Source organism: Hemibagrus wyckioides, linkage group LG12, assembly GCF_019097595.1.
Source record: "Hemibagrus wyckioides isolate EC202008001 linkage group LG12, SWU_Hwy_1.0, whole genome shotgun sequence".
Lineage (NCBI taxonomy): Eukaryota > Metazoa > Chordata > Actinopteri > Siluriformes > Bagridae > Hemibagrus > Hemibagrus wyckioides.
In genome coordinates, this window is record NC_080721.1 from 14,470,524 (window position 1) to 14,497,641 (window position 27,118).

General features: G+C 42.8%; 1 protein-coding gene across 3 annotated transcripts; it reads left to right on the forward strand.

Moving 5' to 3' along the window:
- The first annotated feature begins 2,280 nt into the window (after positions 1-2,280).
- On the forward strand, positions 2,281-20,205 carry mmd (monocyte to macrophage differentiation-associated). Of its 3 annotated transcripts, none has more exons than XM_058405066.1 (7): positions 2,281-2,835; positions 14,706-14,787; positions 15,034-15,194; positions 16,676-16,750; positions 16,846-16,947; positions 17,027-17,096; positions 17,493-20,205. In XM_058405066.1, the coding sequence occupies exons 1-7, from the start codon at positions 2,819-2,821 to the stop codon at positions 17,703-17,705; spliced, it is 720 nt and encodes a 239-aa protein (XP_058261049.1). In that variant the 5' UTR covers positions 2,281-2,818; the 3' UTR covers positions 17,706-20,205. The 3 variants fall into 3 exon arrangements, with proteins under 3 accessions (XP_058261049.1, XP_058261050.1, XP_058261048.1); XM_058405065.1 differs by lacking the exon at positions 2,281-2,835 and adding an exon at positions 12,855-13,269; XM_058405067.1 differs by lacking the exons at positions 2,281-2,835; positions 16,676-16,750 and adding an exon at positions 12,835-13,269.
- The last annotated feature ends 6,913 nt before the right edge of the window (positions 20,206-27,118 follow it).

The following is a 27,118-nucleotide window of genomic DNA, read 5'->3' on the forward strand; positions in this document are numbered from 1 at the left end:
GGATCGGATCACACGGGCCAGAAAATTAAGTCCTTTTTTTTTTTTTTTAGAATACTGCATAAGTCATGTCACATTAAATTCAGCTGATTAACACTAATTATATTGATAAAAGCAAAATAAAAGCAACACCAGCCTAATGGTTTATTTGTTTTCTACACAGTTTTTAATAGGTTCAGTGATTCTGGGAAACTTTTGCAAGCTCTGCTTCTAATAGTTCCTTTTCCACAGAAAAGTACAGACTCGGGTGCAGCAGGTGTTAAAACTGTTCCTGGAACTATCAGTCATTCCCGGTTCCTGAGGTCTTAAAACTTAATGGGTTCCTGAAAAGGTTATAGCACACACCATGACATCCATGCAAATAAAAACATATTAACACCACCTGACCGACACTACCAAAGAATCTCAGATGAAGTGCGTGTCCTAGAAAGCACAGTAATTGGCTTATCTGCTGTTGACCTCATCGTCTTATCATCAGCATCCAAACACACAAAGCTGCACAAATGTGTGTGTGTTTTGGTTTCCCCAAGGGAAGGGAGTTGTGACTGAGATTTAAATTGTCTTACCACTGTGAGGTAAGTCTGTGTGTGTGTGTGTGTGTGTGTGTGTGTGTGTGTGTGTTGAGGCAAAAATGAAAGAGGTGGCTTAGGCACTGCTCGATGATTGGCTGAAGAAAGTCAGGGTCAGAGGATTAAAGGATTTTCACCAGAGAGAGAGAGAAAGAGAGAGAGATAGAGAGAGAGACAGAGAGAGAGAGCAGTGTGCAAGTGAGGGACAAGTAGATTCTGAGATCATTTGGGGAAAGCTGCATTAGAAGAAGAAAGACGAGCAAGAGAAGAAAGAGTGTAAGAAAGAGGGACATTTAGATGCTAAGAACGAGTGATAGGAGTGAAAGAGACAGACAGAAAACAGATAAGAGTGCATGAGACAGAGACCGACAGAAAGAGAAAGACAGATTTAAGCTCTAACTTGTAATCCAGTCCATTCACGAGGTAGGTGCAGGTAGACGCTTGCAGAAAAAGCGTGAGGAAAAGTGTGAGTATTGTGTGTGAGAGAGTGTGTATGTAGTTTTGCATCCCAGCCAACATAATGCTGGACGAGGTGGAGATTGACCCTGTAACTCTGAATCTCATCATCCTCGTCACCAGCTATGTGATCCTGCTCCTCGTCTTCCTCATCTCCTGCATGATGTACGACTGCCAAGGCAGAGACCCGAGCAAAGAGTACGCTCCCGATCCGGTACCCGGTACCAACCACACGCCCATCCGCCTGGTGGTCATGCAGAGCTCGCCCGCCTCCTGGGACAACACCAGAACAGCAGAGCAAAGGGAGAAGAAGTCCACTGTGGTGTAGAGGAGTTACTTTCAGGATGAACTGATGGAAAATGGAGATATCTGGAATATTGTAAAACCCAAGGCAACAACACGGCTTGCAAGTTGAAATCCCAGTGCAGTGTAGTGGACATCAGGTGTGGTCTTTTAGAGCTTTCAGTATGTACACTTAGTAGACACCTTTATCCAGAGCGGCTTACAGTTTATCTCATTTTATATAACTGAGAAATTGTGGGTTGAGGGCCTTGCTCAAGGGTCCAGGGACCTTGGATTTGAACTCACAACCTTCCGAGCAGTAGTCCACCACCTACTTAGCTACCACATAGACTAAATATTTGCTGCCATGGTTTTGCAAGTGACTCATCAACTATAATGACACACTTTCTGCTGCATTGTGTTTGTTTTGACATTTTGCAAAGCGTCCTGGCTGCTTTAGGTGACACTGCTGTGTGAGATGAGTGGACACAGTGATGGGTCAGTATGTATAACCGAGCAGTGAAAAACAAGGCTGCTAATACAACCCCCATACTATTAGGTCCCAGGGTTAGGGTTAGGGTTAGGGTTAGGTTGTTGGCACATCGTGTTCCATAAGGCATCTAACTAGGATGTTGTACTTGGCTTTTGACAGTTGCTGAGCAACCAGTTCTAGTTTAGCCTGCACCATAGGATCCTATAATTTGCACATAATTTTCAGTGATGAGGTATAAACTCGGACAAGTGAGAGATTCTGCGTTCCAACCTACCACAAAATGTCCCGTCTACTTGCTCCTTCCAACATCCAACAAATTCCTATCGCGAAGAGGTCATGTGTCCCACAAATAGCACAATAAAATTAGCTGGCTAGCATGTTGCTAGTTCATAAAGAGTTAAGTTGAACGTAGCTGATTTTGTGTAGTTTTATGCTAACCCTGTGCCTGAATTTTTATTAGACTGTATGACGAGACAGAACATTTAAACTATCCAGAGGAGAGTTTACTCTGAAACAGCAGCAGCGTTACATCAAAACCTAGTGAAGAAACTCCTGTTGATGCAACTGGATGGATTTTGTTCTACTTTGTCATTTGATACACTTTCACAACCTCCTCTACTGATTTTTTTTTTGTTTAAATATCCCAACTTGGCTGATAAACTGTCCAGCAGTGGCAGCAACAGCAGCCAAGGATAAAGGACCTTTGCTTCCAGGCTAAAGTGGATGTGTACTCTGGACTATATTGGCCATGTGTCAGCTTCAAAGCACCCGGTGCATTCTGGGTCATTTGTACCTGCTACAGAACAATATGTGGACGCTACCCATTGTGATGCAGTGTAGGATTTCAGCAGTAGCTCTGGAGGGCTACCCCGCCTTCCCACTCATCATTTTACTCCCAAGCTGATTTTTACGCATACATAACCATGAGACTATGTCGAGAGGACTGATAGCAGAACACACAAACACACACAACTAAAGAGGAGGGGGTTTTTTTGTAAGAAGGCTGGGGCGGGATCAGCAGATGGCCTCGCTGAAAAGGTCAGTGTTGTGTTTGTTCCCTTTTTTCTTGTTTAACCCCCAGGATTTTGCATGGTTAGCAAGTTGTATTCATAAATAAAAGAGCCTCACAGACACCCACCGACCCACCCACCCACACACACACACATTATATAGCCTATTACCTGGATACAGTGTCACTGACTATGTGAACCCACTATTTACCCACACGCTTATTTTACCTTAACTGCTTTGTTTTTCATCTGATGTTTCCTTCATTAATTTTAAGATTTGATCAAATTGCAAGATCAAGAATCTAAATTCATATCTGGATTAAAGAGCTTGAATTGAATGTGGCTAGTCAAGGAAGTTTACAGTCACCAGTTTAGCCTTAGTGCTGTTTACATGTCCCCACTCTTACCTCAAGGACATATTATAGCTCAGTAATGATCTTTCTACATATACAGTTTCACAACTTAGCAGGAAAAGATGGAACCATATTATCATACATGTGGTGCAGGTGGCTTAGTGGTCAGTATATTTGGCTCACACCTCTGGGGTTGGGGGTACAATTCCCCAGACTCAGATGTGTCAGTGAGAAACCTCGTCTGACTGAAATGATGATGTAGCCTGCTAGCATGCAGCTGTTAAGTCTTATCTCAGGATATTAAATACACAGTGATAGTGGAATCGAGATACCGCTGTCAAGAATATCAATATTTACCTCAGACGTGATGGTAAACTGCTAAGAAAAAGACTTTATGATTTAGATAGCTAACACTTTTTCAGGAAAAGTGACAAAATGGTCAACTTAATTAATTACAAGGAAAGACCAAAGTTTTTCCAGCTCTTCTCTATGTGTGTGGAGTTTTCCCTGTGTTACATCTAGGTTTCTCTTCCAGCACAAAGTTCCCTGTGTTGTGTTGTGTTGGGCTGGCAACCTGTCCAGGATTTCCCTTGCCTTGAGCCCCTGGGGTAGACTCCTGACCCCCTGTGACCTTGTGTAGAATAGATGGTACTAGATTACCATACAGAGAAGTCAACTTCATGCTTGAGGCCACGCCCACTCCACAAGTCTGATGCTGCTTGGGAGTTCAAGAATTGAACTGCTATCACAGTCTGAACTCTGTGATGTATTTTTGAAACTCCAGTACCAAACTGAAGAAACTTCATACACCAAATATGTCCAAGGTTAGTGGCTTTATTTGGGATAAGGGAGACTGTATGTGTGTATGCTTTTGTTCCATGAACGATTGACATCATCATCATCAGTGACCATGTGCAGTATCAGACTAATGTGTCATACATTTGTGTTCATATTAGCTTAACGGTTTAGCTCTAGCATGTCATTCTGCTAATAGACTGCCTTAGTACTCTTTGACCCCTCAGGTGTCTAAACAATACAAAGCGATAAGGCATCTCTGATAATCCTCATCCTTAGATAGCTTATCATTAACGTCCGTGACGTTTCCAGGAAACAGGCAAAGAGCCTGACGCTTGATACTTCAGCATCTTAGGAGACAATACCGGGTTTAATCAGCTGTGACATATACGCGAAGACGCTAATCCGCTTCATTTGGAGAATTAGATCTCTGTCTCTACAAAGAAAGAGAGAAGATGCCTGGGAGAGAAATTTGCGAACCATCATTAAAACAAAACTCAACACAAATATCAACACTGCATTCATTCCCATGTTGTTTTTTTATTCCCATTTGATCTGATCTCTCATTAAACCAGGTGAAATAAACATATTTTGCATTACATTAACTTAGATAGCTTCTTACAGCAGCATGACCTTTACTTTATTTACAGAACGATTGAGAAAGTCTAAACAGTGCACACAATATAAGGGGGATTGCTTAATGTATCAGCCCCAGGAAGCCGAGTTGTTCTTCGAGTAGCTCGCTAACGGCTAATGGCTAACAGTCACATCTCTGCGTCCCGGAAAATACACAAACATTCGTCTCGTATCATATCTCAAGCTCATAAGGTAACATAAGCGTTATCAACATCAGCTGATGTTATAGTCTTAATCAAACATGTTTCAAAGGTTGAGTGACAGTAAGCGCTCGGTCAATATTTAGCACCCTGCATTGATAAGAGCTCCATGACGTGGAAGTGTAGTGTGGCACACACACACACACGCGCACACAGACACACACACATGGAATGAGAATATGAGTGGACAAAATAACACTTTAGCTAGCTAGCTCCAGCTTGTTAAGTCTGATAAAGACAATAAAAAACAATGATATCAGAAATGAGATAAAGAATCAAGAACTGAACTGACATGTTGGTAAATCACTAGGAAAATACTTTGACTGCTAGCTAGCCAGCTAGCGTGCAGACGATAAGCCTTATCTCAGGATATTAAAGATGACAGTGATAGTGGAATCAAGATAGCGCTGTCAAGAACATCAATATTTACCTCGGACGTGATGGTAAGCTGCTGAGAAAAAGACTATGATTTCAATAGCTAGCACTTTCTCAGGAAAAGTCACAAAATGCTCAACATTTACCTCAGATTCATTACAAGGAAAGACTAAAGTTAAAGACTCTGCTTAGTTTTAACATCCAATTGAGAGCACTGAGAGATTAGCACTAAGTGACTAGCTTACAGATCACAGATAGCCATGAGTCAGTGACTGTGGTTAAAACAGTAATGGACTGTGTGTGTGTGTGAAGAGAGAGAGAGAGGCAGATCTGTTTCACTATCATTATATGATAAAATAACTATGTGGTGTCCAGTAAATGTTAACCAGTTAACCCACATGTTTGTTGCATCAGTAATGTGGTTACGTTACCAAGAAAATGCTCAGGCTTCCATTTCCTGTGAGTTTGAGTTTGATTTCTAATCAGAACGTCAGCCATTTTAATAAAACACTTGATATTTGTGTTTAGTTGTATTTAATGGTTTGATATGACCATGTGTGTGTGTGTGTGTGTGTGTGTGTGGAGTTACACATACAACACCTATTACACACAACCCCATTTAACACCCAAAAAAAGTGAGACAGTCAAACTTTCCGAAAGCCTTTACAAGACATTAAGTCTTATTACAGTAGTTTAAGTCACTTAGAAAGTAGGCTTAGGCACACACACACACACACACACACACAGACACACACACACACAGAGTCTAAAAGAACTGTTGGTTCAGTGAGGAAGCAGTGTGTGTGTGTGTGTGTGTGTGTGTTCAGACTTGAACACTAACTGAAACTGTTAATAATAGACGGTCATCAGCGTTCAGGTACAGCATAACATTAATGGTGTAACTACCTCAGAGGATCGTCACACACCCTGGCACTAGCTTAGCGTGATGCTTGTACTTGTTTTTCATACAATCTCTGAGCAGGGAGTTTCCTACCGAGTCTCACAGCATGCGGTCTCTCCTGAATTATTAACTGCCACTTTAGAGTTAATCACAGAGCAGGAAGGACACATGTTCCCTCAGGGTGTGTGTGTGTGGTGTTTGTGCGGTGTGGTGTGTGTTATCCATCAGCGGCTAATATCTTAGCACATTCCTCAGTCATGAACACACACACTCATGAGTCTGCAATATATTCACTCATACCTGCTCTACATTGGCTACTGGTTTTACTATAACATGTCTCCTGATCAGCTTCTGTTCATCCAGATAAGAAAAAGTCACATAAGTCACTAATACAGGAATGGATGATTTATGATGCGGTAGCTATTTTTTGGTTAAAATAGCTGAATTAACCAGCTAGACATACCTGAAGTAGATTGTCCATGAACCTGTGTTCCTGCTTAATGATGCTGTCTACAGTTACCAGTTTATAAATATCCAAGAAACTACAGATGACTGTGTGATGATGTGATGTGGTGCTGCACCATGGATTTGATTCATTTTTATCCATTTATAATTACATTTAAGGAAACAAGTTAGTTCCAGTTCTCATTTAGGTTCTAGCAGATAGAAACGTTATGTCATCAGCTTCTATTTTTTTCTCTCCACTGATCTGTGGAATTTGAGTCACATCAACTGGACTTCTTTCTAGTTGGATCAGATGAGCAGCTTCTTCAGTCTGAGGGAAGTCCAGAAATAGGATTTAAAAAATTTGACTCCAGAGGATGCTAACCCTACCCTTAACCTTAACCCTAACCCTACCCTTAACCTTAACCATAACCCTACCCTTAACCATAACCCTGCCCAAAAACAGAAATAAACGTGCCATATTTACAGATTTGTACAGCATTGCTCTCAGCGGTGGGTAAGCAGAGAATATTTTAAAGCATGGAAACTGATCTGGAGGTCGTTGACGTGTGCACTATATAGCCAAAAGTTTTGGGACGTCTGCTTTTACATGCACATGAACTTTAATATAATCCCATTCTTAATCCATAGGGTTTAATATGGAGTTGTCCCACAGCTTCAACTCTTCTGGGAAGACTTTCCACAAGGTTTATGAGTGTGTTTATGGGAATTTCTGACCATTCCTCTAGAAGCACATTTGTGAGGTCAGGCACTGACGTTAAAGAAGACCTGGATCACAGTCTCCACTCCACTGAGTTGCTGTTGTTCCCAATTGCTTCCACTTTGTTATAATACTATTAACAGTTGACCGTGCAATATTTAGTAGTGAGGAAATTTCATGAATGGGCTTACTGAACAGGAGGCAACCTATCACTGAGCTCCTGAGAGCAACCCATTCTTTCCCAAATGTTTCTGTCTGCATGCCTAGGTGCTTGATTTTTATACACCTGTGGCTATGGAAGTGATTGGAACACCTGAATTCAATGATTTGGAGGGGTGTCCCAAAACTTTTGCCAATATAGTATATGTGCAGATTAAGCGGCAGATCCGAGTGGGCTGAAGATGAGCGTGATGTGTAATATTAATCCTGTGGGAAACGAGACTAGCCTGCTCTGGTGTACAGCATGGTTTCAGTGCGTTTGTATTTCTATTGTGTTTGCTAATATCTGTAACTGTAATAAGTGTATTGTTCACTGACCTCGCAGCAGAGTTCATTCAAGGCCATGTACAGCTACATACAATACACTGACTGCTCTGAAACTAATCCCGTATCTGAGGCAGGGACAAATCTAACCTTTGTTTTTACATCAAATACATAAAGTTCAATTTAATCTAGTTTTATATGTACAGCACTTTTAACACTGGACACAGGAATATAGAGAATAAAGACTGGAAGTTAGACATTTTAAATACAGGCTTGTTCCTAATGAGCGTCAGAGGTGTCTCTGGTGAAGAAAATCTCCCTGAGACAATATGAGGAAGAAACCTTGAGAGAAATCAGACCATCTGAGTGAAACCTGTGGTTATACATAAGAATTTTCTTTCTATAACTGTGTTACTATATGGACAGAGAGTGCAATTGTGTAATCAGGAGATTCATTCTAGTTCTAACAGGAACAATCAGATTTTAGATTTGGATTTTTTCTTTGCATAAGACATCTCCCACACAGTAATCACAGTCGTCTTACTTCCTGTCCCCAGACGTAATATCATTTGGTTACCACATGGAAAGGGCAGAGGTTGTCGCTGCATCATGCTAAGCCGTCTGATCCTCTTCTTCCTCCTCCTTCTGGGTGTCTCTCTGATCTGACCTGATTTCCACTCATGACATATCACCTGTTTGCTAGCACATTTAACCCACATTGTAGCCCTAGTGAAGCAAGAAAGTGCGCAAAACTGAAGCTAGAAATTATTACCCGAGAACTTAGTTTCTTATATACACAGAAAAAAAAGATAGTTAATCTTTGACAAATCTAGAAGTTTTTTCAAGGGGCTGCCCAAGCATTTCCCATCCCAAAGCCATGGCTCAGTGGGAATGTGTGACCCAAGCCATGAGAACACACTCTGATGATCCAATGGCCTTCAAGAAGTTAATTAAGAAAGCCAAGAGGTGCTGTGGAATCTCACTACCAAAACTGGCACATGTGGAGTGAAACAATCCATCAAGCAGGTCAACTCCAGGAAAGCATCAGAACCTGATGGCATTCTTAGCAGTGTCCTAAAATCGCATGCTGACCAGTTAGCAGAGGTATTCACAGACATATTCAACATGTCACTTGGTCTGTCTGTCATCACTTGCTTTAAGAAGATCGACGCTGTCCTGATCCCCAAGAAACCCATTATCTCCTGCTGGCGCAACTATGACCCTGTGGTACTAACCTCCATTATTATGCAGTGCTTTGAGGCAAATCCTGTATTCACTGAACTGCAACATTAGACCCCCTGCAATCTGTAAAGTCCACTGATGAGGCTCTAACACTGCACACATCCCTTAGCCTCTGGGCGGAAAGAGAAGCTATGTGAGAATGTTGTTTATTGACTACAGCCCAGCATTCAATGCTATAACGTCTACAAGTTACAGGCCTGGGTCTGCCCCATGTGCCAGCTTCATACCCTCCTGTCTCACCCTAAAACCTGCCAACAACACCAACATTGTAGGCCTTATCTCAGATGCTGATGAAATGGCTTACAGTGGGGAGGACCGAGCTCTGAATGCCTGGTGCTCTGACAGCACCATCTCCCTGAAGGTCAGCAAAACAAAGGAGATGATTGTGCACTACAGGAAGGGACAGGAGGGTGAGCATGCCACAATTCACATCAAGAGAACAGAGGCTGAAAGTGTTTGCAGATTTAAATGTATTACCATCTGCATTTCCAGTGACCTTGAATGGTGCAGTGGTGAGAATGGCCTGGCAGCATCTTTACCTTCTGTGGAAGATGAGACTCATGAGCTTTAATCACTGCACTACTGACAGCATTGTGAGTGGCAGCCTGGCAGGGCAGATGTTCCACAGGTGTCGGCAGGGATGTATAGAGAGTACTGAGATCAGCTGAGCTCATCATCTACACAACATTTACCTGAAACTGACCCAGAGAGATCATCAAGGACAGCAGACACATCATACATGTAAAGAGGACATTAAACTCCACCGAAAGTAAAAGAGTTGAATTAGTATGTAAAAAAAAATCAATTCTTGTGATTTTAATCATTTCTAGAATCAGTTTTGTGATAGCATCAGTAATATTTCAAAACACTTCCATATATACGATGCAGTCATACGGACATTATGATCACAGCTGTTATTGTTTTGCATGTAAGCTATAAGCAGGAAGTTTCCTAACAGGTGCTACAGCTCAGCGCAGTGTACAGTACCCTCACTCCTGACTCATTAACCCACTGCAGTCCACTGTAGAGTAAATCTTCACCTCTATCTGCTGCTCTGGATGGAAACCGTATCACACGTTTCCTGAAGGATTTGAATAATTTCTGCAGTTGAGAGTGAGAGAGCTGTTTCCCCGTGTGATGGTTATGCCAGAATTAACTCCAGCACATCACAAGTCCATGTAACATGTCCTGATGATCACTCACACCTGCTGTATGCTACTGCTAAATAGCATCTCGAATAGAAGTCTCAGTTTCAGCAAACTCCACACATGATTGGAGGCGAAGACGGACGCAGGTACGGACTATTATTGTGTTCAGTGCAAAAGACTTAAAACTGAAACTGTGAGTATAAACAAAACAGCAAAAACATGCAGGATAGAACAAGACTATGGTAAACAGGAGTTATGAAGCATACAATTTCATTACACCCTTCATCATTAACACACACACACACACAAAGACAAGAGAGTGAAAACTTTTGCACTCTGTAATATTTTTGGCACTAATAGGACCTCATCTTCTGAATGCCTTTCCTCATAACTGCTGCCAGTCTGGAGTTCCAGGTGTGATGGATGAGTGAGCAGGTGGAAGGAATCACATGGGGAGATTTTCCACTTCGACCATTTCCACACACTTTAAACACAGTATCTACAGACACATGATAGATTTATACAGTATATTTCTATACATCCGAAAAGGAAGATAATGGCTTCTAGTGGATATGTAATGGTTTGTAATGGGATTTCTCCCTTTCTCCTGACTTGTGGTATATCACATTACAACACACAGCAGTGCGTGAGTACAGTGAATAAAGCCATGAGTTTTATAAAGCCATGTCTATAAACGCCTTGATCTTATTGTACAAAGGGCTGCTCTTTCAACAGAAAGGTCACTGTAAAGAGTTTGTAACAATGAATGAGACTCCATTTTAATTCAGTGTAGAAGAGTAAAGACACCCAGTGCTAAGTGTGTTTACAGGATGTTCAGTATGAACAGATTCAACAAAAGTCGTGGGAAAAGGCTTTATGATTACAGCAGCAGCTCATTGCTACAAATCTGCAGTATCCCGGTGAGAGTAAACACAGGAGCAAGACTGAATACTTAAGTATAACCGATGTTTTGGGAAAATATAAGTCACTCTATCTGATGTGGTCACTTAGAGAATCCAAGACAACAACAAGAGTGTGGATTTGCAGATCTATTCAGATCTATTCATGCATCTTCAGTAGGCTCTTTATCCCGGTTAGATTTGGTCACACCTGGTCACACCTGAAACATTTGTTATTCACCTGATCTAAACGGGTCACCATTTCACAACTTCCCAGGAGTGTTAACTTCTAACCAGTCTTTCTGCAAACTACGTGAAACATAAAACAGTACAAAAAATAAGGTCCAGAGCTTTCCATGTGGAAAAACCATGTTAAAGAAAAAAATCCACACTGAATAATCAAGATTTCTAACCAGCATGTGATCTTCTGCGGTGATAAAGAACTGCTAGCGAGCCAGTGGGATTTTAATCCTCAATTCATCTGTACCTAAAGAGAGGGAGACAGTGGCTCAAACTGATCATTCAGCAGACTTGTTCAATCTAAAACACTGACTAAACAGTTTGATGTGGAAAATATCCATCACTCATCACGGTTAGCAGGCTAGCTTGACACTCATGAAAGACAAATGCATAGTCTTAGCAACTTAAAGTGATAACTCGCAAATGATCGCTTTAAAGTTAAACACTGGGGCAGCACGGTGGCTTAGTGGTTAACACTGTTGCCTCATAGCAAGAAGGTCCCGGGTTTGAACAGGCAGGGGCCTTTCTGTGTGGAGTTTGCATGTTCTCCCTGTGCCTGCGTGGGTTTACTCTGGGTATTCCAGTTTCCTCCCACAGTCCAAAAACATGTACATTAGGTTGACTGGTAATTCTATATTGCCCATAGGTGTGTGTGTGTGGCTATCTGTCTATATGTGGTCCTGTGATGGACTGGTGACCTGTCCAGGGTGTACCCCTGCCTTTCACCCAATGTGTGCTGAGATCCCCCTGACCCTAATTAGGAATAAATTGGGTATAGAAAATGGATGGATGGATGGAAGTTAAACACTGGTTCAGATCTACGATGGATCTCTCACTGATACGACGTGGAGCTCTTACATTAGAAAAGAAACGTGAAAAAGGTTATTTTCACACAGCGAGAGAAATACAGAGCAAACAACCAACAAACAAATTAGCGACACAATCCCTACACACAGCATCAATATTTCCATGTACAAATATTGAACAAGCCTCTGGGTGGAGTTTCAGTAGTTTGAACGCAAAGTTTACTGCTTTATCTAAGAAAATATTTTAGTCAGAATATTTGGAAGACAATATTAGGAAGAAATTACATGGAAGACAATGGGTCATTGTTTGATGTTTTATTTATTTATTTACTTATTTCTTTCTTTCTTTCTTTCTTTCTTTCTTTCTAGAAATACTGAACACACAGGTGAGACTTTAACAGCTTTCTGAAAGCACTGTGACCTTCCTGTGAACGCACAATTATTTCACAACACAGTTAGACGCCTAAAAAAGCCGCCCAGAAGGACATCATGTGTCCCGTTTCAGAGTAATTACAGTAAACAAAGCTCTGGGTTCGAAACCGAACAAACAGGTCAGGTACAGAAAGCTGTAGCCATTTTTTTGTCTCTTTTGCCCTGCCTACCGGTGCCTACGTCACCACAGCGTCGGAAAATAAAGCCGCAGTGACGGTCGGGCTGAGGGTCGACGCTGATTGGTCGATCACAGCGACGTTCGATCTTCAAGCCGCTCGGTCATTGGCTGGCGTTCTGTCACTCAGCATGGCAACAATGGGCTATGAGCAGGATATCAAACGGGTACGTTACAGTTAACTGTAGCGCACTTACTGTTGGTATTTTATAGCGTGTAAAGTGCACCTAGGTAGGGAGCGAGCGCTGATTGAGAACACACCCGCAGCAATTCACTCCTCGGCGCTTCATTGCGATTAGTGGTGCGGTGCTCGTTTCGGCACCAGGTTTTAGATGAATGGTCATGGCGTAACTGAATGTATTTAAGTCGGCTGATTTTTATTACCACTTTAGTTAGATTCGGTATGTTAATTAGGACGCGTTTAAAGACCCCCCCGGTGTGTGTGTGGAGAGGTTGAGGCAGGCTGGGGAGGGTTTTTTGTTTTTTTTTGTACCCGCCGATTTGCATTTAGAACAGTTAGCTCTGCTCCTTCCTGGACATGCTCTCGGTCAGTTTCCTGTCTGCATCTTTAATAGACTTCTAGAAGATGAAGAGAGTGAACAGCTTCCAAAGGTGAGTAGTTTACAGGAGATATGCGAACAGCCTGGACACTGCAGCTCTTTACTCATTTATTTAAATATTTACTATTGTGTCTAAGGCTCAGTGTGACAGCATCATCTTCATCATCATCATCATCATCATCATCATCATCTTCTTCTTCTTCTTCTTCTTATCTGTGTTTAATAATACCAAACATTTATATCACAAGCTTTACACACACTACACCTTTACACACGTCTCTCTGTCTCTCCCTCTCGCTCTCTGTCTCTCCCCCATCTCTCTGTCCTGTTTCTCTCTCTCTCTCTCTCTCTCTCTCTCTCTCTCTCTCTCTATCTATCCTGACTCTCTTTTTATCTGTTTCTCTCTCTCTCTCTCTCTCTCTCTCTCTCTCTCTCTCTATCTATCCTGACTCTCTTTTTATCTGTTTCTCTCTCTCTCTCTCTCTCTCTCTCTCTCTCTCTCTCTCTATCTATCCTGACTCTCTTTTTATCTGTTTCTCTCTCTCTCTCTCTCTCTCTCTCTCTCTCTATCTATCCTGACTCTCTTTTTATCTGTTTCTCTCTCTCTCTCTCTCTCTCTCTGTTTCTCTCATATCTCTCTCTCTCTCTGTCTCTCTCTGTTTCTCTCATCTCTCTCTCTCCCTCTCTCTCTCTCTCTCTCTCTCTCTTTATTATCTATTACCTTTATCTCATTTTTTTGAATAAACCATTTCATAAAATGAGATCATGCGATTAAAAGGATAATCACATTCTTCACTCCATTGTATTAATATTCATGATCACACACACACACACATTTGGGTGTAACATAGTGTGTCGTGTCAGTGTGTTACATCTATATTCATTTATTTTTTTTGTCTTTATTTGGATTATGAAAGGAGAGATCAGCTGATTGTAGTGAATTTCTGTGAGTCTGTGATGTCTGATTATTTGTTAGATTGGAAAGCGCAGCCTGATTAAAAACTGGACACCGTGTCCCAGCGTGTGCGAGTCGGCCAGGACACGGAGCTGTGAGGCTCGTGAAATCGGCGGCATCCACATTTTTATCAGCTCCAGGATATTATTAGAGATCCTGTGTATATTTCCCTCTGTTTGTGATGTCATGCTGCTGGAGACGGCTTAGATTCAGTCTGATCTAATTCAGGAGGATGTTGGTCCTGATGCTGATGAGTTCAATCAGACTGGATCACATTCTCACGGCAGATATTCAAGCTATAATTAGACTTTATATCAGCGTAGGCATTAGTGTTATTACCTAGTTACAGATTAGTTACTACTCGTTAGTGTGAGTCATGATGGAGGTGAAAACGGAGGCAGATGAGATGCGTTCCAAAATGATCGAGATGTATAATGATGTTAATATTATTGTCACCTTGGATCACCATCTGATGACATCATCATGTGTTTGGATATAATACAACTGTGTGTGTGTGTGTGTGTGTTTTACAGATTCATGAACAACAGAGCTGCTGCTAACTGCCGCTACCAACCCACAAGCTACGAGCATGCAGCAAACTGCTACACCCACGCGGTGAGACACAAACACACACACACACACACACACACACAGATTTTCCCAGATTCATGACTGGACAGCGCACATCAGCACATTTTGCAGATAAAGCAGCAGATTATTTATTATTATGAGCAGAAATGTTGATCAGACTGGACACTAGTACTGCTCACTGTTCATGCTGCCATGTTTGGCCAGATGTTGGTTATTTCCTGGATTTGCACCTGCCCGGTATAATGTGTGTGTGTGTGTGTGTGTGTGTAGCTGGTGATCGTGCCTGCGTTCGTGGGCATGGCTCTGCTGCACCGGCTCTCAGATGACCGGTGGGAGAGGATCACGGCCTTGGTGTACGGACTCGGCCTCTGTGCTCTCTTCCTCATTTCCACCGCCTTCCACATCATCACCTGGAAGAAGAGCCACATGAGGTCAGAGGGATGGAGGGATGAAGGGATGAATGGAGAGAGAGAGAGAGTGAGGGAGGGAGGGAGGGAGGGAGGGAGGGGTGACTGTGGGGAAGCATGGAGGGAGAAGGCTTAAGGAGATGAAGGGGAGGAAGGATGAATTATAGAGACATGGAGATGGAGAGATAAACACTGAGTGATGATGGGATGAAAACAGGGAGAAGGGGATAAAAATTGTGTATGAGGTCAGATTCATAAGATTTAGAGAAGAAATGCTTGGATAGAGGGACCTGTAGATGGACGTTTGGATGGATAGATGGACATTTAGATGGACAGATGGACTTTAAGATGTAGGTTTAGATGGATAGATGTAGGTTTAGACTTTAGATGGATAGATCTTTGAAAGAATAGATGGACCTTTAGTTGGACCTTTAGATGGACGATTAGATGGATAGATGGACGTTTAGATGGATAGATGGATGTTTAGATGGATAGATGGACCTTTAGTTGGACCTTTAGTTGGATAGATGGATGTTTAGATGGACGTTTAGATGTAGGTTTACGTGGATAGATGGACGTTTAGATGGATAGATGGACCTTTAGATGGACCTTTAGATGGATAGATGGACCTTTAGATGGATAAATGGACCTTTAGAGGGACTTTTAGATGGATAGATGGATGTTTAGATGGATGTTTAGATGGACCTTTAGATGGATGTTTAGATGGACCTTTAGATGGATGTTTAGATGGACCTTTAGATGGATGTTTAGATGGACCTTTAGATGGATAGATGGACCTTTAGATGGATGTTTAGATGGATAGATGGACGTTTAGATGGACCTTTAGATGGATAGATGGACCTTTAGATGGATGTTTAGATGGACCTTTAGATGGATGTTTAGATGGATAGATGGACGTTTAGATGGACCTTTAGATGGATAGATGGACGTTTAGATGGACCTTTAGATGGATAGATGGACCTTTAGATGGATAGATGGACCTTTAGATGGATGTTTAGATGGACCTTTAGATGGATAGATGGACGTTTAGATGGACCTTTAGATGGATAGATGGACCTTTAGATGGATGTTTAGATGGACCTTTAGATGGATGTTTAGATGGATAGATGGACGTTTAGATGGACCTTTAGATGGATAGATGGACGTTTAGATGGACCTTTAGATGGATAGATGGACCTTTAGATGGACCTTTAGATGGATAGATGGACGTTTAGATGGACCTTTAGATGGATAGATGGACCTTTAGATGGATGTTTAGATGGATAGATGGACGTTTAGGTGGATAGATGGACTGCTGGGTTCATCACCTTGTTGTGTCTGGTGTTTTTCTGTAGAATCAGAATATCCTTCAGTGAAGATGAAAATACAGAGTGAGAAAATTTAAAAGAAAGAAAGAAAGGATGAGTAGATAGAGGAAGAGAAGGAAAGGTTTACATTGTATGGAAATAATGAGGTCTGTGTGTGTGTGTGTGTGCGCACTGCAGGACAGTAGAGCACTGCTTCCACATGTGTGATCGAGTGGTCATCTATTTCTTCATTGCTGCCTCATACACACCATGGTAAGAGAAGTGTGGGATTTATATGAAATGGTGTGTGTGTGTGAGAGAGAAAGTCTGTTAGGGTTCTAAATGTGTGTGTGTGTGTGTGTGTGTAGGTTAAACCTGAGGGAACTGGGTCCTCTGGCGTCTCACATGCGCTGGTTCGTGTGGCTCATGGCGGCTGCAGGAACCATCTACGTTTTCAACTACCATGAGAAGTACGACCTTTGACCTTTGACTTCTCCTGTACAGTGGAGTGATTGTCATGCTGATGGTGTGTGTGTGTGTGTGTTGTAGGTATAAACTGGTGGAGCTGGCCTTCTATCTGACCATGGGCTTCTCTCCTGCACTGGTGGTGACCTCGATGGTACGACTTCACTGTACACACTGTTCACAACGCATCACTTCCTCCACACAACGCATCACTTCCTCCACGTGCACTAGCAAAAAGTAAATAGGAGATGCAGTGCACTTACTGACACAGATAGGTGGATAGATGGACTTCTAGGTGGATAGATGGACTTCTAGGTGGATAGATGGACTTCTAGGTGGATAGATGGACTTCTAGGTGGATAGATGGATGTCTAGATGGGTAGATGGGTACTAGACTTTTAGTAAATAACTTTTGAAAATAACTTCTGCAAAGTGACGAGATGAAGTTCTGGAGAAAAGTCTCTCAGTATCAGTGTAGCGTGAGGCGCCACCTGGTGGCCGCTTTATTACTGACGCGTTAACACTGAACACACTGTGCTTCTCTCCACAGACGAACACGGACGGTGTGTATGAGCTGGCGTTCGGTGGCTTGATCTACTGCATGGGCGTGGTCTTCTTTAAATCGGACGGCGTCATCCCGTTTGCTCACGCCATCTGGCACGTGTTTGTCACGCTTGCCGCTGCCGTGCACTACTACGCCATCTGGAAATACCTCTACCGCAGCTCACCTGCTGAGGAGGTCAGACATGTGGTTGACCTCTGACCTGTGTCTCTCTCACACACACACACACTCACGCACGCATGAGGGTCATCTCACCTGCGAGATCTTCATCTGAACCATTTTCACCACGAGGTGCTCACTCATCAGCTACTCGAGTTTACCAACACGACCTCCGATTGTTTACTAGCTCCTGGAGAACAGTGTGTGTGTGTGTGTGTGTGTGAGTTTAAATAAGTTTCATTTCTTTTCCATTTCCACCAGTATTTTTGCACAGACGAACAGCTGGTCGACTCAGATGCAGTCGATCAGCTGAGACGCGTTCGGGTTCTTCAGATCCGTACTGAAGCTTCCGTACTGTTTAAATCCTCACACTGCTGTGTCTTTTAGAGCGAGCGTGAGGTGATTATTTCAGGGTGCAGTTTAATCCAGCAGGCTAAACTGGTGGCTTCCTCTCCTCCAGGGTTGGACTGTCTTTGTTTTTGGTTGCGCTGCTCTGTGAAATCTCGGGTTCTTTGTCGTCGTTACATGTGAATGTGTTTTTGTCCTCAGAGCAGCTCTGCACACAACATTCCACTTTTCACCAAATGTTTACCTTTTCACTAGAGACATGCTGAAGCCACAGAGTCCACGCCTTATACGCATTTCATCTCTCCAGGACCTGCTGGTCAGATGGAATCATCACCGTATCCATCACCGTGTGCTGCTGTAACCTCCATGTTGTTGCGAGATTCCGGCGAAAGCGGCACAGAAACCGCTAGAACGGCTTCCAGATTTTTTTATTGGCTCCATCAGGCGTTTTCTCACCACCACCACCACCAGATAAACCAGTCGTTCTGTTAACATACACCATGGCATTTGTAATCCATCATCAGTGCACTTCATGAACCCGGATCATTCGAGTCTGAATATCGGACACTTCGCACACTCAACACTCACTTACGTAGCAGAAGAGGGGCGGAGTTACCAGGCACTGATGCCGGATGAGAAACATTTCAAGATGGTGGACGAGAATCTATTTATCTGACAATAATTTAAAAAATTCAAAGCTAAAGCTATCTTAGCGTGTGTTTGGTGCCATCGACCTCGACATCATACACTTTCCACCTGAGACTATTCTGACACTCGCACCCCAGACTCTAGAGTACACTGTAGAGCGTACACTGTAAGAGTGTAGTAGGTGATTTGGGACGCAGCTCTAGCATCTAGTGGCTTCTCGAGGTCACTGACTGCTAACGAGACCAAACTGTTCATCAGGCAGCTTTTCAGATCAGTGGAACGACCTCAGTCCTGAATGTACAGACCTAAATAATCTGCATCTCTGCCTAGCGTGTAGTTTTAGCTAACAGCTCTTCATTTGTACCAGCGAGCAGGCTGCTAACTCCTCCTCCAACACCATCACACACACACACACCACCCTGAGTAACGAGAGGAAAGGTCATCTCAATAAAGCCTGGTCTCTCTGAGCATCCACTCAATTCCTGACCGTTTTAGTTCTCTGAGAGCAGACAGAATATCTGAAGCAGTATTTAAGAAGCATTCACGTTTTCCTGAAACAGAAGCGTGAAAGTATTTTTCTTGTTTTTTTGTTTTTTATAGATGAGAAACCACTTCATGTTAATATTCCAGTTAATTTTTATTATTATTTTTTTGTTTTCTTCTCCATTTCCCATCTTCATGTCCTGACTTTATTTCCTGGGCTTGAGATGAAATCAGAATGCACAGCTTGGTGGACTCGCGTGTCCTCACGTTAGAAGAATCGAAGCTCAGAATGAAGCAGCAGATGTTTGTTTAGCGTGTCGTTAGCATGGGGAACGAAGCCTGGTGTGTACCTTTTCACACTGATTGTTTCATTCACGTTCAGCTAGTTAGCATTGGAAGCGAACTACAGATACCTCTGTTACTCACCAGACAAGCCCTGCCCATGGCCCCGCCCATGGCCCCGCCCACACGCTGCAGTGATGACTGCAGCATCATTCAGTTTAAAGGAAAGAGTAAAGAAATAAAGTGCAGATTCCCTGCATCCTCTGCTGAAATGAATCATGGGAAATGGAGGATTTTGAGATTTTTTTTTTTGGTTTTTTTTCTTGTGTCAGTATTTTCATTCCAAACACTTCCTCTGGATGATGATGATGATGATGATGATGATGTGTGTGTGTATTTTCCTCTTTAATGTCACTGTGGTGATCTGACCTGAGCTGAATGATGTGCTTTTGATAAACTCCTCATCCTCTCTGAGCAGCTCCAGCAGGAATTTTATAATATTTCTACTGTCGATTTTCATCCTGCCACATATTTCTACACCACCGATTTCTGTACCACACAGAGAGAGGGGGAGAGAGAGAGAGAGAGTGTGTGTGTGTGTGTGAGAGAGAGAGAGAGAGAGAGAGAGAGAGAGAGTGTGTGTGTGTGTGTGTGTGTGTGTGTGTGAGAGAGAGAGAGAGAGAGAGAGAGTTGTTCTCCTCCTGATCTTCACTCAGTATGCGGTGCTGCACATGGCGACACTGAATCTTTCTAAAGTGTTAATAAAACACAACTGCTTTAACTTACTGATTCTGGTCTTTTGTTATTGTGTGTGTGTGTGTGTGTGAAAGAGATATTGTGTGTGTGTGTGCGTGAAAGAGATATTGTGTTAATGTGTGTGTAAGTGTGTATGTGAGGTGTGTGTGTCTCTGATATGTACAGTATTGTGATATAACCTTCCTGTAGTAAGTATGAGGTGTGTGTATGTGAGGTGTGTGTGTGTGTATGTGAGGTGTGTGTGTGAGGTGTGTGTTTGTGTATGTGAGGTGTGTGTTTGTGTGTGTGTAAGTGTGTGTATGTGAGGTGTGTGTGTGAGGTGTGTGTTTGTGTATGTGTGTGTGAGGTGTGTGTTTGTGTATGTGAGGTGTGTGTGTGTGTATGTAAGGTGTGTGTGTGTGTAAGTGTATGTATGTGAGGTGTGTGTGGGTATGTGAGGTGTGTGTGTCTCTGATATGTACAGTATTGTGATATAACCTTCCTGTAGTAAGTATGAGGTGTGTGTGTGTGTAAGTGTATGTATGTGAGGTGTGTGTGTGTAGGTGTGTTTGTGTATGTGAGGTGTGTGTTTGTGTGTATGTGTGTGTGAGGTTTGTGTATGTGAGGTGTGTGTGTGTGTAAGTGTATGTATGTGAGGTGTGTGTGTGTAGGTGTGTGTTTGTGTATGTGAGGTGTGTGTGTGAGGTGTGTGTGTATGTGAGGTGTGTGTTTGTGTGTATGTGTGTGTGAGGTGTGTGTGTGAGGTGTGTGTGTATGTGAGGTGTGTGTTTGTGTGTATGTGTGTGTGAGGTTTGTGTATGTGAGGTGTGTGTGTGTAAGTGTATGTATGTGAGGTGTGTGTGTGTCTCTGATATGAGGTGTGTGTGTGTATGAGGTGTGTGTGTGTGTGTGTACAGTACTGTGATATAACTTTCCTGTAGTAAGTAAAGGTGTTGTATATGAGGTGTGTGTGTGTGAGGTGTGTGTGTATGAGGTGTGTGTATGTGTACAGTACTGTGATATAACTTTCCTGTAGTAAGTAACGGTGTTGTATATGAGGTGTGTGTGTATATGAGGTGTGTGTGTATGTGTACAGTACTGTGGTATAACCTTCCTGTAGTAAGTAAAGGTGTTGTATATGAGGTGTGTGTGTATGAGGTGTGTGTGTGTGTGTGTGTGTGTGTATGAGGTGTGTGTATGTGTGAGGTGTGTGTGTGTGTGAGGTGTGTGTATGTGTGAGGTGTGTGTGTGTATGAGGTGTGTGTATGTGTACAGTACTGTGATATAACCTTCCTGTAGTAAGTAAAGGTGTTGTATATGAGGTGTGTGTGTATGAGGTGTGTGTGTGTGTGTGTGTGTGTGTGTATGAGGTGTGTGTGTGTATGAGGTGTGTGTATGTGTGAGGTGTGTGTGTGTATGAGGTGTGTGTATGTGTGAGGTGTGTGTGTGTGTGAGGTGTGTGTATGTGTGAGGTGTGTGTGTGTATGAGGTGTGTGTATGTGTACAGTACTGTGATATAACCTTCCTGTAGTAAGTAAAGGTGTTGTATATGAGGTGTGTGTGTATGAGGTGTGTGTGTGTGTGTGTGTGTGTGTGTATGAGGTGTGTGTGTGTATGAGGTGTGTGTATGTGTGAGGTGTGTGTGTGTATGAGGTGTGTGTATGTGTACAGTACTGTGATATAACCTTCCTGTAGTAAGTAAAGGTGTTGTATATGAGGTGTGTGTGTGTATGAGGTGTGTGTATATGAGGTGTGTGTGTGTGTGTGTGTGTGTGTATGTGTGTGTATGAGGTGTGTGTATATGAAGTGTGTGTGTGTGTATGAGGTGTGTGTATATGAGGTGTGTGTGTGTATGAGGTGTGTGTATATGAGGTGTGTGTGTGTGTGTGTGTATGAGGTGTGTGTATGAGGTGTGTGTGTGTGTGTGTGTATGAGGTGTGTGTATATGAGGTGTGTGTGTGTGTGTGTGTGTGTGTATGTGTGTGTATGAGGTGTGTGTATATGAAGTGTGTGTGTGTGTATGAGGTGTGTGTATATGAGGTGTGTGTGTATATGAGGTGTGTGTGTGTGTGTGTGTGTGTGTATGAGGTGTGTGTATATGAGGTGTGTGTGTGTGTGTGTGTGTGTGTGTATGAGGTGTGTGTATATGAGGTGTGTGTGTGTGTGTGTGTGTGTGTATGAGGTGTGTGTATATGAGGTGTGTGTATGTGTGTGTATGAGGTGTGTGTATATGAGGTGTGTGTGTGTGTGTGTGTGTGTGTGTGTATGTGTGTGTATGAGGTGTGTGTATATGAGGTGTGTGTGGGTGTGTGTGTGTGTGTATGTGTGTGTGTGTGTGTATGAGGTGTGTGTATGTGTACAGTACTGTGATATAACCTTCCTGTAGTAAGTAAAGGTGTTGTATATGAGGTGTGTGTGTGTGTGTGTGTGTATGAGGTGTGTGTGTGTGTGTGTACAGTACTGTGATATAACTTTCCTGTAGTAAGTAACGGTGTTGTATATGAGGTGTGTGTGTATATGAGGTGTGTGTGTATGTGTACAGTACTGTGGTATAACCTTCCTGTAGTAAGTAAAGGTGTTGTATATGAGGTGTGTGTGTATGAGGTGTGTGTGTGTGTGTGTGTGTGTATGAGGTGTGTGTGTGTATGAGGTGTGTGTATGTGTGAGGTGTGTGTGTGTGTGAGGTGTGTGTATGTGTGAGGTGTGTGTGTGTATGAGGTGTGTGTATGTGTACAGTACTGTGATATAACCTTCCTGTAGTAAGTAAAGGTGTTGTATATGAGGTGTGTGTGTATGAGGTGTGTGTGTGTGTGTGTGTGTGTGTATGAGGTGTGTGTGTGTATGAGGTGTGTGTATGTGTGAGGTGTGTGTGTGTATGAGGTGTGTGTATGTGTACAGTACTGTGATATAACCTTCCTGTAGTAAGTAAAGGTGTTGTATATGAGGTGTGTGTGTGTATGAGGTGTGTGTATATGAGGTGTGTGTGTGTGTGTGTGTGTGTATGTGTGTGTATGAGGTGTGTGTATATGAAGTGTGTGTGTGTGTATGAGGTGTGTGTATATGAGGTGTGTGTGTGTATGAGGTGTGTGTATATGAGGTGTGTGTGTGTGTGTGTGTATGAGGTGTGTGTATGAGGTGTGTGTGTGTGTGTGTGTATGAGGTGTGTGTATATGAGGTGTGTGTGTGTGTGTGTGTGTGTGTATGTGTGTGTATGAGGTGTGTGTATATGAAGTGTGTGTGTGTGTATGAGGTGTGTGTATGTGTACAGTACTGTGATATAACCTTCCTGTAGTAAGTAAAGGTGTTGTATATGAGGTGTGTGTGTGTGTGTGTGTGTATGAGGTGTGTGTATATGAGGTGTGTGTGTGTGTGTGTGTGTGTGTATGAGGTGTGTGTATATGAGGTGTGTGTATATGAGGTGTGTGTGTGTGTGTGTGTATGAGGTGTGTGTATATGAGGTGTGTGTGTGTGTGTGTATGAGGTGTGTGTATATGAAGTGTGTGTGTGTATGAGGTGTGTGTATGTGTACAGTACTGTGATATAACCTTCCTGTAGTAAGTAAAGGTGTTGTATATGAGGTGTGTGTGTGTGAGGTGTGTGTATATGAGGTGTATATGAGGTGTGTGTATATGAGGTGTGTGTGTGTGTGTGTGTATGAGGTGTGTGTGTGTGTGTATGAGGTGTGTGTATATGAAGTGTGTGTGTGTGTACAGTACTGTGATATAACCTTCCTGTAGTAAGTAAAGGTGTTGTATATGAGGTGTGTGTGTGTGTGAGGTGTGTGTATATGAGGTGTGTGTGGGTGTGTGTGTGTGTGTATGTGTGTGTGTGTATGAGGTGTGTGTATGTGTACAGTACTGTGATATAACCTTCCTGTAGTAAGTAAAGGTGTTGTATATGAGGTGTGTGTGTGTGAGGTGTGTGTATATGAGGTGTGTGTGTGTGTGTATGAGGTGTGTGTATATGAGGTGTGTGTGTGTGAGGTGTGTGTATATGAGGTGTGTGTGTGTGTGTGTATGTGTGTGTGTATGAGGTGTGTGTGTGTGTGTGTGTGTATGAGGTGTGTGTATGTGTACAGTACTGTGATATAACCTTCCTGTAGTAAGTAAAGGTGTTGTATATGAGGTGTGTGTGTGAGGTGTGTGTATATGAGGTGTGTGTGTGTGTGTGTGTATGTGTGCATATGAGGTGTGTGTGTGTGTGTGTGTATGTGTGTATATGAGGTGTGTGTGTGTGTGTATGTGTGTGTGTATGAGGTGTGTGTATGTGTACAGTACTGTGATATAACCTTCCTGTAGTAAGTAAAGGTGTTGTATATGAGGTGTGTGTGTGTGTGAGGTGTGTGTATATGAGGTGTGTGTGTGTGTGTATGTGTGTGTGTATGAGGTGTGTGTATGTGTACAGTACTGTGATATAACCTTCCTGTAGTAAGTAAAGGTGTTGTATATGAGGTGTGTGTGTGAGGTGTGTGTATATGAGGTGTGTGTGTGTGTGTGTGTGTGTGTATGTGTGTGTGTATGAGGTGTGTGTGTATGTGTGTGTATGAGGTGTGTGTATGTATACAGTACTGTGATATAACCTTCCTGTAGTAAGTAAAGGTGTTGTATATGAGGTGTGTGTGTGTGTGAGGTGTGTGTATATGAGGTGTGTGTGTGTGTATGTGTGTGTGTATGAGGTGTGTGTATATGAGGTGTGTGTGTGTGTGTGTATGTGTGTGTGTATGAGGTGTGTGTGTGTGTGTGTGTGAGGTGTGTGTATATGAGGTGTGTGTGTGTGTGTGTGTGTATGTGTGTGTGTATGAGGTGTGTGTGTGTGTGTGTGTGTGTGTGAGGTGTGTGTATATGAGGTGTGTGTGTGTGTGTGTGTATGTGTGTGTGTATGAGGTGTGTGTGTATGAAGTGTGTGTGTGTGTATGAGGTGTGTGTATGTATACAGTACTGTGATATAACCTTCCTGTAGTAAGTAAAGGTGTTGTATATGAGGTGTGTGTGTGTGTGAGGTGTGTGTATATGAGGTGTGTGTGTGTGTATGTGTGTGTGTATGAGGTGTGTGTATATGAGGTGTGTGTGTGTGTGTGTATGTGTGTGTGTATGAGGTGTGTGTGTGTGTGTGTGTGAGGTGTGTGTATATGAGGTGTGTTTGTGTGTGTGTGTGTATGTGTGTGTGTATGAGGTGTGTGTGTGTGTGTATGTGTGTGTGTATGAGGTGTGTGTGTGTGTGTGTGTGTGAGGTGTGTGTATATGAGGTGTGTGTGTGTGTGTGTGTGTGTGTGTATGTGTGTGTGTATGAGGTGTGTGTGTGTGTGTATGAGGTGTGTGTATGTGTACAGTACTGTGATATAACCTTCCTGTAGTAAGTAAAGGTGTTGTATATGAGGTGTGTGTGTGTGAGGTGTGTGTATATGAGGTGTGTGTGTGTGTGTGTGTGTGTGAGGTGTGTGTGTATGAGGTGTGTGTATGTGTACAGTACTGTGATATAACTTTCCTGTAGTAAGTAACGGTGTTGTACATGAGGTGTGTGTGTGTGTGAGGTGTGTGTGTGTGTGTATGAGGTGTGTGTGTGTGTGTGTATGAGGTGTGTGTATGTGTACAGTACTGTGATATAACCTTCCTGTAGTAAGTAAAGGTGTTGTACATGAGGTGTGTGTGTGTGTGAGGTGTGTGTATATGAGGTGTGTGTGTGTGTGTGTGTGTATGTGTGTGTGTGTGTATGAGGTGTGTGTGTGTGTGTATGAGGTGTGTGTGTGTATGAGGTGTGTGTATGTGTACAGTACTGTGATATAACCTTCCTGTAGTAAGTAAAGGTGTTGTACATGAGGTGTGTGTGTGTGTGAGGTGTGTGTGTGTGTGTATGTGTGTGTGTATGAGGTGTGTGTGTGTGTGTGTATGAGGTGTGTGTATGTGTACAGTACTGTGATATAACCTTCCTGTAGTAAGTAAAGGTGTTGTATATGGGGTGTGTGTGTGTGTGAGGTGTGTGTATATGAGGTGTGTGTGTGTGTGTGTGTATGTGTGTGTGTGTGTATGAGGTGTGTGTGTGTATGAGGTGTGTGTGTGTGTGAGGTGTGTGTATATGAGGTGTGTGTGTGTATGAGGTGTGTGTGTGTATGAGGTGTGTGTGTGTGTGAGGTGTGTGTATATGAGGTGTGTGTGTGTGTGTGTGTGTATGTGTGTATGTATGAGGTGTGTGTGTATGAGGTGTGTGTATGTGTACAGTACTGTGATATAACCTTCCTGTAGTAAGTAAAGGTGTTGTATATGAGGTGTGTGTGTGTGTGAGGTGTGTGTATATGAGGTGTGTGTGGGTGTGTGTGTGTGTGTATGTGTGTGTGTGTGTGTGTATGAGGTGTGTGTATGTGTACAGTACTGTGATATAACCTTCCTGTAGTAAGTAAAGGTGTTGTATATGAGGTGTGTGTGTGTGTGAGGTGTGTGTATATGAGGTGTGTGTGGGTGTGTGTGTGTGTATGTGTGTGTGTGTGTGTGTGTGTGTATGAGGTGTGTGTATGTGTACAGTACTGTGATATAACCTTCCTGTAGTAAGTAAAGGTGTTGTATATGGGGTGTGTGTGTGTGTGAGGTGTGTGTATATGAGGTGTGTGTGTGTGTGTGTGTGTGTATGCGTGTGTGTGTATGAGGTGTGTGTGTGTGTGAGGTGTGTGTATATGAGGTGTGTGTGTGTGTATGTGTATGTGTGTGTATGAGGTGTGTGTGTATGAAGTGTGTGTATGTGTACAGTACTGTGATATAACCTTCCTGTAGTAAGTAAAGGTGTTGTATATGAGGTGTGTGTGTGTGTGAGGTGTGTGTATATGAGGTGTGTGTGGGTGTGTGTGTGTGTGTATGTGTGTGTGTGTGTGTATGAGGTGTGTGTATGTGTACAGTACTGTGATATAACCTTCCTGTAGTAAGTAAAGGTGTTGTATATGAGGTGTGGAGCTGCAGCAGACTGGACCACAG

Bases quoted from the DNA above. Each gene is read 5' to 3' on its own strand.
- mmd (XM_058405065.1), top strand. From the start codon at position 13,244: ATGAAGAGAGTGAACAGCTTCCAAAG. The intron at 15,195-16,675 runs GTCAGAGGGATG...TGCGCACTGCAG, and splicing joins TGGAAGAAGAGCCACATGAG to GACAGTAGAGCACTGCTTCC. The intron at 16,751-16,845 runs GTAAGAGAAGTG...GTGTGTGTGTAG, and splicing joins GCTGCCTCATACACACCATG to GTTAAACCTGAGGGAACTGG.